The sequence below is a fragment of the Amblyraja radiata genome, chromosome 13 (genome assembly GCF_010909765.2).
Source record: "Amblyraja radiata isolate CabotCenter1 chromosome 13, sAmbRad1.1.pri, whole genome shotgun sequence".
NCBI lineage: Eukaryota > Metazoa > Chordata > Chondrichthyes > Rajiformes > Rajidae > Amblyraja > Amblyraja radiata.
This window is the reverse complement of record NC_045968.1, coordinates 35548324-35561116: the sequence shown is the minus strand read 5'-3', so window position 1 is coordinate 35561116 and position 12793 is coordinate 35548324. Positions and strand designations below refer to the sequence as shown.

Here is a 12793-nt window from a genome sequence, read left to right as displayed (position 1 = left end):
GAGGAGACTGAAGAAGGTCCATCTGTCTCCTCAGATCCTGGTGAACTTCTACCGCTGCACCATCGAGAGCATCCTTACCAACTGCATCACAGTATGGTATGGCAACTGCTCTGTCTCCGACCGGAAGGCATTGCAGAGGGTGGTGAAAATTGCCCAACGCATCACCGGTTCCTCGCTCCCCTCCATTGAGTCTGTCCAAAGCGAGCGTTGTCTGCGGAGGGCGCTCAGCATCGCCAAGGACTGCTCTCACCCCAACCATGGACTGTTTACCCTCCTACCATCCGGGAGGCGCTACAGGTCTCTCCGTTGCCGAACCAGCAGGTCCAGGAACAGCTTCTTCCCGGCGGCTGTCACTCTACTCAACAACGTACCTCGGTGACTGCCAATCACCCCCCCCCACCCCCGGACACTTATTATTATTTATTCAAATCATTTGCTATGTCGCTCTTCCAGGGAGATGCTAAATGCATTTCGTTGTCTCTGTACTGTACACTGACAATGACAATTAAAATTGAATCTGAATCTGAATCTGAATCTGAATAGAACACGGGATCTAGGACTGGAAGGCACAGAGACAGGCCCTTCGGCCCAGAATATCTGTAATGACTATGAAGCCAATTTACACTGCACATCTGGGTAGACAGTCAGGACCTTTTCCCAGAAAGGCGGAAAAAAAAATACTGGAGGACAGAGCCTCTAGGTGAGAGGGGCAAAGTTTAAAGAAGTGCAGGGCAAGTGGTGGGTGCCTGGAACGTGCTACGTGGTGGTGGAGGCAGATATGACAGTGGTGTTTAAGAGGCTTTTGGATGGGCACATGGATATGGTGCAGTTCTATGTTATCTCACTTTCTTATCCACTCCCTGAACACGTGGAACAATTTTACAGAGACCAAATAACCTATAAAATCTTTGGGATATTCTCTAGCGCTGTAAGGCAGTAACTCTTCCATTGTGCCTCTGTGCAGCCCTTTACTTTATCTCGGAATTCTAGCACCTGCACGATTTTTTGAGATGACAAAGACATTGTCTACCTTCGATTGGCTTGGGTAGAAAATGGGAAGATGGCTTGGTTTTCTTGACGTGGTTGCCCTTCATGATCTGGCCGTCTTTGTTGAGCCCCAGGAACCAGGCTCGTCCAGACTCCTGCTGCCGGTACAATGTCGAGGAGTAGATCACGTAATAGTTCTCAAAGACGGACTCTTTAAACTTGCACTCTGCTGTGAACAGATCCTGTTGCAACAAACACAGAACACAGTGACAGGTCGCAAAGTAACAGACCACTTTGCACTGACATTAATCCATTTATGCGCAATCTGCTTGAATTATTAAATTAGCAGTTCGAGACTTAAATTTTACATAAATAGGAGCCTGAAAACTGTAACATCCATGTTCAGGAACAGCTTCTTCCCGACAGCCATCAGGCTATTAAAGGTTTCAAAGGTCTTTTACTGTCACGTGTACCAATTAAGGTACAGTGATATTCGAATTACCATACTGCCATACTAAAAAAAGCAACAAGACACACGACTACATAAAAGTTAATAAAAATATCCACCACTGCAGATTCCCCACATTCCTCACTGTGATGGAAGGCAATAATGTCTAATCTTCTTCCCTGCTTTTCTCTCGCGGTCGGGGTGATCGAAGCCGCCGTGTCGGGACGATCAAAGCTCCCGCAGCCGGTGATCGAAGCCCCCGCGTCGGGGCGATGGAAGTTCCAGCGATCGGGGCGGTCGAAGTTTCTGAGGCTTGGAACTCCCAAATCTATCTCTAACTGGGGACCGCGAGCTCCACGATGTTAAGTCCATAGGCTCCCGCGCAGTTGGAGCTCCCAAAGTCGATCTCCAGCAAGAGGCCGCCAGCTCCACGATGGAGATACAATACAGAAACAAAAATTGCATCTCTGTCGAGGTAAGAGATTTTTTTTTTAAATCCCCCAAACCCCTCCCCTCACCCCCCACATAAAACAAGCTGAAGAACACTAAAACATATATTTAACACATGCTATAAAACAACCATGAAGGAAAGGACGAGACAGACTGTTGGCAAGGCGGCCATTGCGGGCGCCACCTGGTGCGGCTGATTTTTCTTACAACCTCCAAAACACTACAACCTCCAAATAAGCTCTGAACCACATAGACTTGGGGGCATTGGTTTTGCCTTTTTGCATTATTATTGTTTGTGTTTTGATGTGTTTGTGTGTGAATATCATCATCATCATCCTTTTATTGTCATCATGCAAAGCAACAAATTGTACAGTGCAAAATGAGAAGACGTTTCTCAGGGAATACCGGAGCATCGCACATAAAAACTTAAAACATTTCACAAATAAATAAAAACAATCCAGTTCCTGATAAAAACAGTACGAATAGTTTTTAAAAAAAGTGCAGGTAAAAAAGCAACATTAAAATACAATTTTAAAAAAGTCATAAAATGTCCAGGGCAGCTGATTTAAGTGGCCAGAGCCAGTGCCAGAGTTATTACTCAGTGCCAGTTATTAAATTGTCAGTGCAAAAGCAGCAGAATCAGGTGGAATGACTGTTTAGCAGCCTCACAGCCTGTGGATGGAAGCTGTTTAGCAGTCTGGTTGTCTGGGCTTTGATGCTGCGGTATCTCTTTCCTGATGGCAGGAGATCTAGATGTGTGTGGAGTGGGTGCAATCTGTCCTTTGCTATGCTCAGTGCTTTTTTCAGGCAGCAGCTCTGGAACAGTTCTTGTACCGAGGGTAGCGAGACACCAATCATCCTCTCTGCTCCCCTCACTACCCTCTGCAGAGCCTTCCTGTCTGAGCAGTTGCAGTTGGAGTACCACGTGTTCATGCAGTACGTGAGTACAGACTCCACCGTGCCCCTGTAAAAATTCCTGAGGATGTTGGTGGGAAGTGAGACCTGTTTGAGTTTCCTCAGGTAGTGCAGTCGCTGATGGGCCCGTTTGACAATCCCAGTGATGTTCCTGGACCAGGTGAGACTATCTGTTATTTGCACTCCGAGGAACTTTATGCTCTCCACTCTCTCCACCGTGGTGCCACTGATGTTGAGGGGTGTGTGTTTGGGCTGCGACCTCCTGAAGTCGACAATCATCTCCTTAATAAATCATCTCCTTAATAAATCATCTCCATAATAAATATGTATATTTATTTCCCTGTTCACCCCATTCTCCTGCCTTCTTCCCATTATTTTTGATGCCTTTACTAATCAAGTACCTGTCAATGTCCGCTTTAAAAATATCCAATGTCTCAGGATGATTAGAGTTTGAGTTTAGAGCATTGAAAGAGCCCTTTGGCCCACTGGGTCCATGCCGACCATCTATGTTATCCCACTTTCTCATCCACTCCCTCCAAGCTAGGGGCAATTTACAACAGCTAATTAATCTACAAACCCGCACGTCTTTGGGATGTGGGAGGAAACGGAAGCACCTGGAGGGAACCCACATGGTCACAGGGAGAATGTGCACACTCCACACAGACAGCTCCTGAGGTCAGGATCAAACCCGGGACTGGCTCTGTGCCACCCGTTGTCTATGGAACCGATGCACTACAATGCTGAGAACTGTATTCTGCACTCCGTATCTTCCCCTTTGCTCTACCTATTGTACTTGAGTTTAAGATGTATAGTATTGTCTAATCTGATTGAATAGCTTGCAAAACAAAGCTTTTCACTGTACTTCCGTACACGTGACAATAACTTCCCATCCATTGACACCATCTACACTTCACGCTGCCTCGGCAAGGCCAACAACATAATCAAGGACCAGTCTCACCCCGGACACTTCTTCACCCCTCTCCCATTAGGCAAGAGGTCAGAAAATTGGAAACGCACACCTCCAGAATCAGGGACAGTTTCTTCCCAGCTGTTATCAGGCAACTGAACCATCCTCTCACCAACTAGAGAGTGGTCCTGACCTCCCATATACTTCATTGTAGACATTTGAACTACCTTTGATTGGACTTTACTGGACTTTATCCTGCACTAAATGTTATTCCGTTTATCCTGTATCTGTACACTGTGGACAGCTTGATTGTAATCATGTATAGTCTTTTCGCTGACCCGTTAGCAGGCAACAAAAAGCTTTTCACTGTGTTACATGTGAAAATAAACCATATTAAACAAAATTTATGAACCTAAACCTGTACCTACACCCCAGGACATGACTCTCTCAGAGTTCTACATAGATGGGTTGCCGCAGAATCTGTGCAAAGCCTCTGTTGTGGCGTCATTGCAGCCACCCCTTTTTCTTTTTTTTTTACAAAATTAAATTGATTCAGTTATTTACAATAGTATTTACACAACCAACTATAACAAGACACCCACCAGCATAATATAAAATTGCAAAGTGTAACTTACTAGTAAACATCAGATTACTATATTACAATCCTGATCCAGGATACAGCCAATCCCCCGCAGTGCCCAATGGTCCCGGAACCCCTCCATGGTGCCCGTGTGCTTCGCAGTTGAGTTTAGTTTCGAGATACAGCGCGGAAACAACCACTTCGGCCCAATGATTCCACGCCGACCAGCGATCACCCCGTACATTCGTACTATCCTACACACTAGGGACAATTTACAGAAGTGATTGGCGTGTGGGAGGAAACCAGAGCACCCGGAGAAAACCAATGCAGTCACAGGAAGAACATACAAACTCCATACAAACAGCACCTGTAGTCAGGATCGAACCCGGATCTCTGGCACTGTAAGGGAGCACCTCTAAGCCCGGAAGAGTGACAGGCAGTCGGCTCAGGCAAAGCCCTCGTCTGCCTGGTGCCGTAACCCATGAATGGCCAGCTTGCCCAGGCCCAGGAGCAAACCAACCAGGACATCCTCTGATCTGATCTGATCTGACCACTCCCCTGCGCACTGGTTTCCCAAAGATTCTATGAGACCTACATTAGCCAACAGAATTGAATAGAATGAAAGTCATTCAGCGACCAGCTGGCATTCAGACAAAGGAGGCCGCTTGGAGCATCTGGATGGTCCCTTGATGTTCCTGCAACTTGACAGACTCTCCCCAAACAGCTGCCGCGTTCCATAATGTGCTATCAGCTTGAATATAAACTTGTGAGGCAAGAGAGACTGTTGGAGTGGCTCAGAGGACAGGCAGTGAGGTTGCAGAAGTTATAGCTGCTCTGAAAGGCTTGTAACAAAGGCAAAGTAGATGGAGAGAGGAAAGGTGCTGAATTTACTATGATGTTTAGTTCATTAGTCTGCAGATACAGGATGGAAACAGGCCCTTCAGCCCACCGGGTCCATGCCAACCAACTTAACATTTTGGACAGACCCTGAGTGAACAGGGGTCTCTGACATTGTGAGGCTGAAGCTCCTAAAGGACATTTGGACAGGTACATGGATAGGAAACATTTAAAAGGATATGGGTGAAACACGGGCAGGTTGGAGGTGTAGTTGGGGCAGGTTGGTCAGCATGTGCACGATGGGCCAAAGGGCCTGTTTCCGTGCTGTTTGACTCTATAACTAGTTCCATGTTATCCCACTTTCTCATAAACTCCCTACACACTCGAGACAATTTGAAGAGGTCCAATTAACCTACAAATCCGCACGTCTTTGGGAGGTGGTAGGAAACCGGAGGAAACCCACCCGGAGAACGTGCAAACTCCACACACTGGCAGCACCTGAGGTCAGGTTTGAACCCGGGTCACCGGTGCTGTGAGGCAGCAACTCTACCAGCTGCACCACTGCGCTGCCGATGATTATTCTCAATCAACATCATTAGATACACATCGTCCGGCCATTATCAAGTGGGATCTTCCTGTGCGTAATAATGGCTTCTGCACTTGCTGCAAGGATTCTAAAACTAGTGGGCACAGGATTAAGGTGAGAGGGGTGAGCTTTGAGAGGGACCTCTGGGGCAAGTTTTTCACTCAGACGGTAGTCCATATCTGGAAAGAGCTGCCAGAGGAGGCTATGGATGTGAATACAATTTTAATTTTCATAAGACATTCGGGACGAGATGGCACGGTGGTGCAGCGGTAGAGTTGCTGCAGTTCTATCCTGACTACGAGTGCTGTCTGTACGGAGTTTGTACGTTCTCCCTGTGACAGCATGGGTTTTATCTCCAAGTGCTCCGGTTTCCTCCCACATTCCAAAGATGTATAGGTTAATAGGTTAATATGATTCGGTAAACATTGTATATTGTCCCTAGTGTATAGTATGGGTATAGCAGGTCGGCATGGATTCGGCAGGCCGAAGGGCCTGTTTCCGCTCTGTACCTCAAAACTAAAGTAAACTAAAAACAATCAGACAGATTTATGGACAGGAATGATTTAGAGGGCTATGGGCCAAACGGGACCGGCCCAATTTACCAACTTGGCCAGCATGGAAAAAATGGGCTGAAGGGCCTGTTTCTGTGCTGTACACCTGGAACAGTGTTGGGCGGCACAGTGGCCGTAAGGTAGAGTTCTGCCTTACAGTGCCAGATATCAGGTTCGATCCTGACTACAGGTACTGTCTGTGTGGAGTTTGTATGTTCTCCCTGTGACCATGTGGGTTTTCTCCAGGAGCTCAAAAGATGTACAGGTTTGTAGGTTAATTGGCTTTGGTTAAAAAAATAATTGAAATTGTCCCTAGTTTGTAAGGTATTGCTAGTGTGCTGGGTGTTTGCTGGTCGGCACAGGCTCGGTGGACTGTTTCCATGCTATGTCTATGAAGTGTAAAATCTACAGCTCCATGACTCCATGAAGGTCATTTGATTCTACCTGATTTTTGATCTACATCCTCCAAGGCAGATACATTGCATAACTTCACAGCTCTTACATGCAGGAAATACTCTGTAATCGCTTTCGACTGTAAAATTTGACGAGTTTAAGATTATATCGGGGTGTCAATAAACCATCCTTACAAAATACATCTTTAGTTCCGCAGTCAGGCATGTGTTCATGTTAGGGATGAGAGTGCAGGTTGCAACTCTTGATGTTCCTGAGTTTAGTTTAGTTTATTATTGATAATTAAAGATAATTCAAAGGTCTCCAATGTGGTTGTTTCATTGATTTTATTGTCACGTGTACCGAGGGATAGTGAAACATTTTTTTGTTGCATTCTATACAGTCAGTGTTAAGACTATACATGATTGCAATCAAGCCATCCATAGTTAGATGAGAGGTTAGGACTGCTGTCCAGCTGGTGGGAGGACAGTTCAGTTGCCTGAAATCAGCTGAACATGTATGTCCAGAGATGTTACCTGTGTAGATAGACACAAAATGCTGGAGCCACTCAGCGGGTCAGGCAGCATCTCTGGAGAAAGGAAATAGGTGACAGATTGTTCGAAGAAGGGTCTTGACTCGAAACGTCACCTATTCTTTTTCTCCAGAGATGCTGCCTGACCCGCTGAGTTACTCCAGCATTTTGTGTCTATTTTCGATGTCAACCAGCATCTGCAGTTCCTTCCTACACACGCTGTTTCCTGTGTGTTGTTCCAGGTCTTCGGAGGAACACCTTAGGCTTTCAAACCAAGTATTTTCAGCTTCTCTTGAGACTGAAAGTGGGTCACTGACATGAAGGCTGGCTGCTGAGTCTGGCTAGGTGTATCGGATACATACATCAGCTTGGTTGCCTTCCGAAATAAAAATATAGATTGCTTACGACAGCAGAACGGGTAACAGTGTACCGAAGGATAGACTGAGCTCACAAGAAGTAGGGAGTCCCCAGTTCTGTACCCATCTAAATGGTTTAGGTATACGTTTATTATTGTCACATGTACCGAGGTACAGTGAAAAGCTTTGTTATGCATGCTATCCAAACAGATCAGATAACACTATACATAAATACATCAAGCCAAACTCCGGTAGAAGAAGTTCCTAAATTCATAAATTATAGGAGCAGAATTAGCCCATTGTCTGCTCTGCCATTCAATCATGACTGATGGGATTCGGCCCGAAACGTTGCCTATTTCCTTATCTCCATAGATGCTGCTGCATCCGCTGAGTTTCTCCAGCATTTTTGTGTACCTTCGATTTTCCAGCATCTGCAGTTCCTTCTTAAACACTGATCTATCTTTCTCTCTCAACCCCATTCTCCTGCCTTCATTCCATAACCCCTGGCACCTTTACTAGTCATAAACAGACAGATTAAAGGGGAAGATACAGAGTGCAGAATATAGTTCTCAGCATTGTAGTGCATCAGTTCCAGAGACAGAGTTCAATGTCCACAATGTTGCTTGCTATCCAGTCAGCCGAAAGACTATACAAGATGACAATCAAGCTGTCCACAGCGTACAGATACAGGATAAAGGGAGTTAGTGCAAGATAAACTCCAGTAAAGTCCTATTAATTACTATGATATAGTTGGGATCACGGAGACATGGCTCCAGGGTGACCAAGGCTGGGAGCTGAACATCCAGGGATATTCAATATTCAGGAGGGATAGAGAGAAAGGAAAAGGAGGTGGGGTAGCGTTGCTGATTAGAGAGGAGATTAACGCAATAGAAAGGAAGGACATTAGTTTGGAGGATGTGGAATCGGTATGGGTAGAGCTGCGAAACACTAAGGGGCAGAAAACGCTGGTGGGTGTTGTGTACAGGCCACCTAACAGTAGTAGTGAAGTTGGAGATGGTATCAAACAGGAAATTAGAAATGCGTGCGACAAAGGCAAAACCGTTATAATGGGTGACTTCAATCTACATATAGATTGGGTGAATCAAATTGGCAGGGGTGCTGAGGAAGAGGATTTCTTGGAATGTATGCGGGATAGTTATCTAAATCAACATGTAGAGGAACCAACGAGAGAGCAGGCTATTTTAGACTGGGTATTGAGTAATGAGGAAGGGTTAGTTAGCAGTCTTGTTGTATGTGCCCCCTTGGGCAAGAGTGACCATAATATGGTTGAGTTCTTCATTAGGATGGAGAGTGACATTGTTAATTCAGAAACAATGGTTCTGAACTTAAAGAAAGGTAACTTTGAGGGTATGAGACGTGAATTGGCCAAGATTGACTGGCAATTAATTCTAAAAGGGTTGACGGTGGATATGCAATGGAAGACATTTAAAGACTGCATGGATGAACTACAAAAATTGTTCATCCCAGTTTGGCAAAAGAATAAATCAGGGAAGGTAGTGCATCCGTGGATAACAAGGGAAATCAGGGATAGTATCAAAGCGAAGGATGATGCGTACAAATTAGCCAGAAAAAGCAGCATACCGGAGGACTGGGAGAAATTCAGAGACCAGCAGAGGAGGACAAAGGGCTTAATTAGGAAAGGAAAAATAGATTATGAAAGAAAACTGGCAGGGAACATAAAAACTGACCGCAAAAGTTTTTATAGATATGTGAAAAGAAAGAGATTAGTTAAAACAAATGTAGGTCCCTTGCAGTCAGAAACAGGTGAGTTGATCATGGGGAACAAGGATATGGCGGACCAATTGAATAACTACTTTGGTTCCGTCTTCACTAAGGAAGACATAAATAATCTGCCGGAAATAGCAGGGGACAGCGGGTCAAAGGAGTTGGAGGAATTGAGTGAAATCCAGGTTAGCCGGGAAGTGGTGTTGGGTAAATTGAATGGATTAAAGGCCGATAAATCCCCAGGGCCAGATAGGTTGCATCCCAGAGTACTTAAGGAAGTAGCTCCAGAAATAGTGGATGCATTAGTAATAATCTTTCAAAACTCTTTAGATTCTGGAGTAGTTCCTGAGGATTGGCGGGTAGCAAACGTAACCCCACTTTTTAAGAAGGGAGGGAGAGAGAAAACGGGGAATTACAGACCAGTTAGTCTAACATCTGTAGTGGGGAAACTGCTAGAGTCAGTTATTAAAGATGGGATAGCAGCACATTTGGAAAGTGGTGAAATCATTGGACAAAGTCAGCATGGATTTACAAAAGGTAAATCATGTCTGACGAATCTTATAGAATTTTTCGAGGATGTAACTAGTAGCGTGGATAGGGGAGAACCAGTGGATGTGGTGTATCTGGACTTCCAGAAGGCTTTTGACAAGGTCCCACATAAGAGATTAGTATACAAACTTAAAGCACACGGCATTGGGGGTTCAGTATTGATGTGGATAGAGAACTGGCTGGCAAACAGGAAGCAAAGAGTAGGAGTAAACGGGTCCTTTTCACAATGGCAGGCAGTGACTAGTGGGGTACCGCAAGGCTCAGTGCTGGGACCCCAGCTATTTACAATATATATTAATGATCTGGATGAGGGAATTGAAGGCAATATCTCCAAGTTTGCGGATGACACTAAGCTGGGGGGCAGTGTTAGCTGTGAGGAGGATGCTAGGAGACTGCAAGGTGACTTGGATAGGCTGGGTGAGTGGGCAAATGTTTGGCAGATGCAGTATAATGTGGATAAATGTGAGGTTATCCATTTTGGTGGCAAAAACAGGAAAGCAGACTATTATCTAAATGGTGGCCGACTAGGAAAAGGGAGATGCAGCGAGACCTGGGTGTCATGGTACACCAGTCATTGAAAGTAGGCATGCAGGTGCAGCAGGCAGTGAAGAAAGCGAATGGTATGTTAGCTTTCATAGCAAAAGGATTTCAGTATAGGAGCAGGGAGGTTTTACTGCAGTTGTACAGGGTCTTGGTGAGACCACACCTGGAGTATTGCGTACAGTTTTGGTCTCCAAATCTGAGGAATGACATTATTGCCCTAGAGGGAGTGCAGAGAAGGTTCACCAGACTGATTCCTGGGATGTCAGGACTGTCTTATGAAGAAAGACTGGATAGACTTGGTTTATACTCTCTAGAATTTAGGAGATTGAGAGGGGATCTTATAGAAACTTATAAAATTCTTAAGGGGTTGGACAGGCTAGATGCAGGAAGATTGCTCCCGATGTTGGGTAAGTCCAGGACAAGGGGGAAATCCTTTAAAACCGAGATGAGAAGAACTTTTTTCACACAGAGAGTGGTGAATCTCTGGAACTCTCTGCCACAGAGGGTAGTCGAGGCCAGTTCATTGGCTATATTTAAGAGGGAGTTAGATGTGGCCCTTGTGGCTAAGGGGATCAGAGGGTATGGAGAGAAGGCAGGTACGGGATACTGAGTTGGATGATCAGCCATGATCATATTGAATGGTGGTGCAGGCTCGAAGAGCCGAATGGCCTACTCCTGCACCTAATTTCTATGTTTCTATGTTTCTAAAGATAGTCAGAGGGTCTCCAATGGGGTAGATGGGAGGGCAGGACCGTCCTCTAGTTGGTGGTAGGATGGTTCAGATGCCTGATAACACCTGGGAAGAAACTGTGTCTGAATCTGTGAAAGGAACGAAAGATCAGTGTCAAGTCTTTTCCCCCCCCGCTTCAGATGGATGACCATGCGAACACGTGACTGGAAATTGTTGCACCGATAGCGCTGTGTCTTGCCGCTTTTCACCGAGTAGATCAGAAATAAGTCAGCTGTCATTAGCTGCGTTGGAGCACAGGAAGATAAATTTAGGAGGCTCGCTGTGCTGGCAGCTCATCGATCAGGGGGTGTAGTGAATCGCTGCGTCCTTGGGCTAGACTGGCAGTGCTGCCTCCCAGGTTCGATCCTGACCTCGGGTGCTGTCTGTGTGTGGAGTTTGCACATTCTCCCCCTGTGACCACGTGGGTTTCCTCCAACAAAGATGTGCCTGTGTGGGTTTGTAGGTTAATTGGCCCTCTGTAAATTGCCCCACATGTGTAGCGAGCTGACAAGAAAGTGGGATAACGTACAACTAGTGTTTATGCAACTAGGGCGATCGATGATTGGCATGCACTCGGTGGGTTGAACGGCATGTTTCCATGCTGCTTTCTTTCAATCAAATGATTCATCCTTGGCCTGACACCTATGTCCTCAACCTCCACCCCCACCCCCCTGCAACCAATGGAATTTCAATGCTACATTCCTGGTACATATGACAATTAAACACAATTGATTCGATTCTTTACCAACCATCGCATATTTGGGCACAAAGTGCTGGAGTAACTCAGCTGGTCAGGCAACATCTCTGGAGAACATGGACAGGTGACATAAAGGCTTGGGACCGTTCTTCAGACCTGACCCAAAACGTCCCTGCACATCTTTTAAAATAAAGTATGCATTGCATTTATTTGCTGCCAGCTTAAATATTTTACTCTTCAGTTACTTTAAAATTGAATTACAAATTTCAATAAAACTTTGGAAAATTGTCCAGTCTTTGGCATCACATTCAATAGCTACTGGATGGTCAAGTTTTTCACTTTGCAATCACACGAGGATTGTACATTCCCCGTGACCTGCGTGGGTTTTCTCCGAGTGCTCCGGTTTCCTCCCACATTCCAAAGACGTACAGGTTTGTTGGTTAATTGGCTTGGTATAAATATATGTTGTCTATAATGTGTGTAGGCTAGTGTTAGTGTACAGGGATTGCTGGTCGGCACAGACTTGGTGGGCTGAAGGGCCTGCTTCTGCACTGTATGTCTAAACTAAACTAAATGAAGTTAAAGCTGGGGTAAGTTAATTACTTAATGAAATACATAGCTATTTGCTGAGATTAACATTTCTACTGGGAATCAGTAATGTCATCTTTTTCTGTTGGTTCAACTGTTTGTAGATCAGCAAATTCCATAAAAATGGGTTCTTAAGCATCGCTGATTTAATGATGTTTTCTTTATCTTCTGCTCTGTCTATTGTCAATAGTAATTGTAGAAGATGGGGATTACAAAGAAAACTCTTCAATTCCTCAGATTCTGCCAATAGTTTCAATTTTGCCAATGGTTCCCGATCAGACTCTTCAGGGGGTGGAAGATTGCAACCTTCACGTGGTCCGCCCTGTTTCGACTAATGCAATCAACTCGACGTGCACAAACGGAAGATCAAATAGAACAAGTTGTCCAACAACTTTAGGCTG

General features: G+C 45.2%; 1 protein-coding gene across 3 annotated transcripts in view; it reads right to left on the bottom strand.

The window, feature by feature from the left end:
- The window catches only part of fgf12 (fibroblast growth factor 12), a 132828-nt gene that overhangs the window by 5672 nt on the left and 114363 nt on the right, over positions 1-12793 (bottom strand). For all 3 annotated transcript variants that reach the window (XM_033031757.1, XM_033031756.1, XM_033031755.1), the window contains exon 5: positions 1031-1229. In XM_033031757.1, the coding sequence (XP_032887648.1) occupies positions 1031-1229 (199 nt within the window). The remainder of the gene's footprint in view (positions 1-1030; positions 1230-12793) is intronic.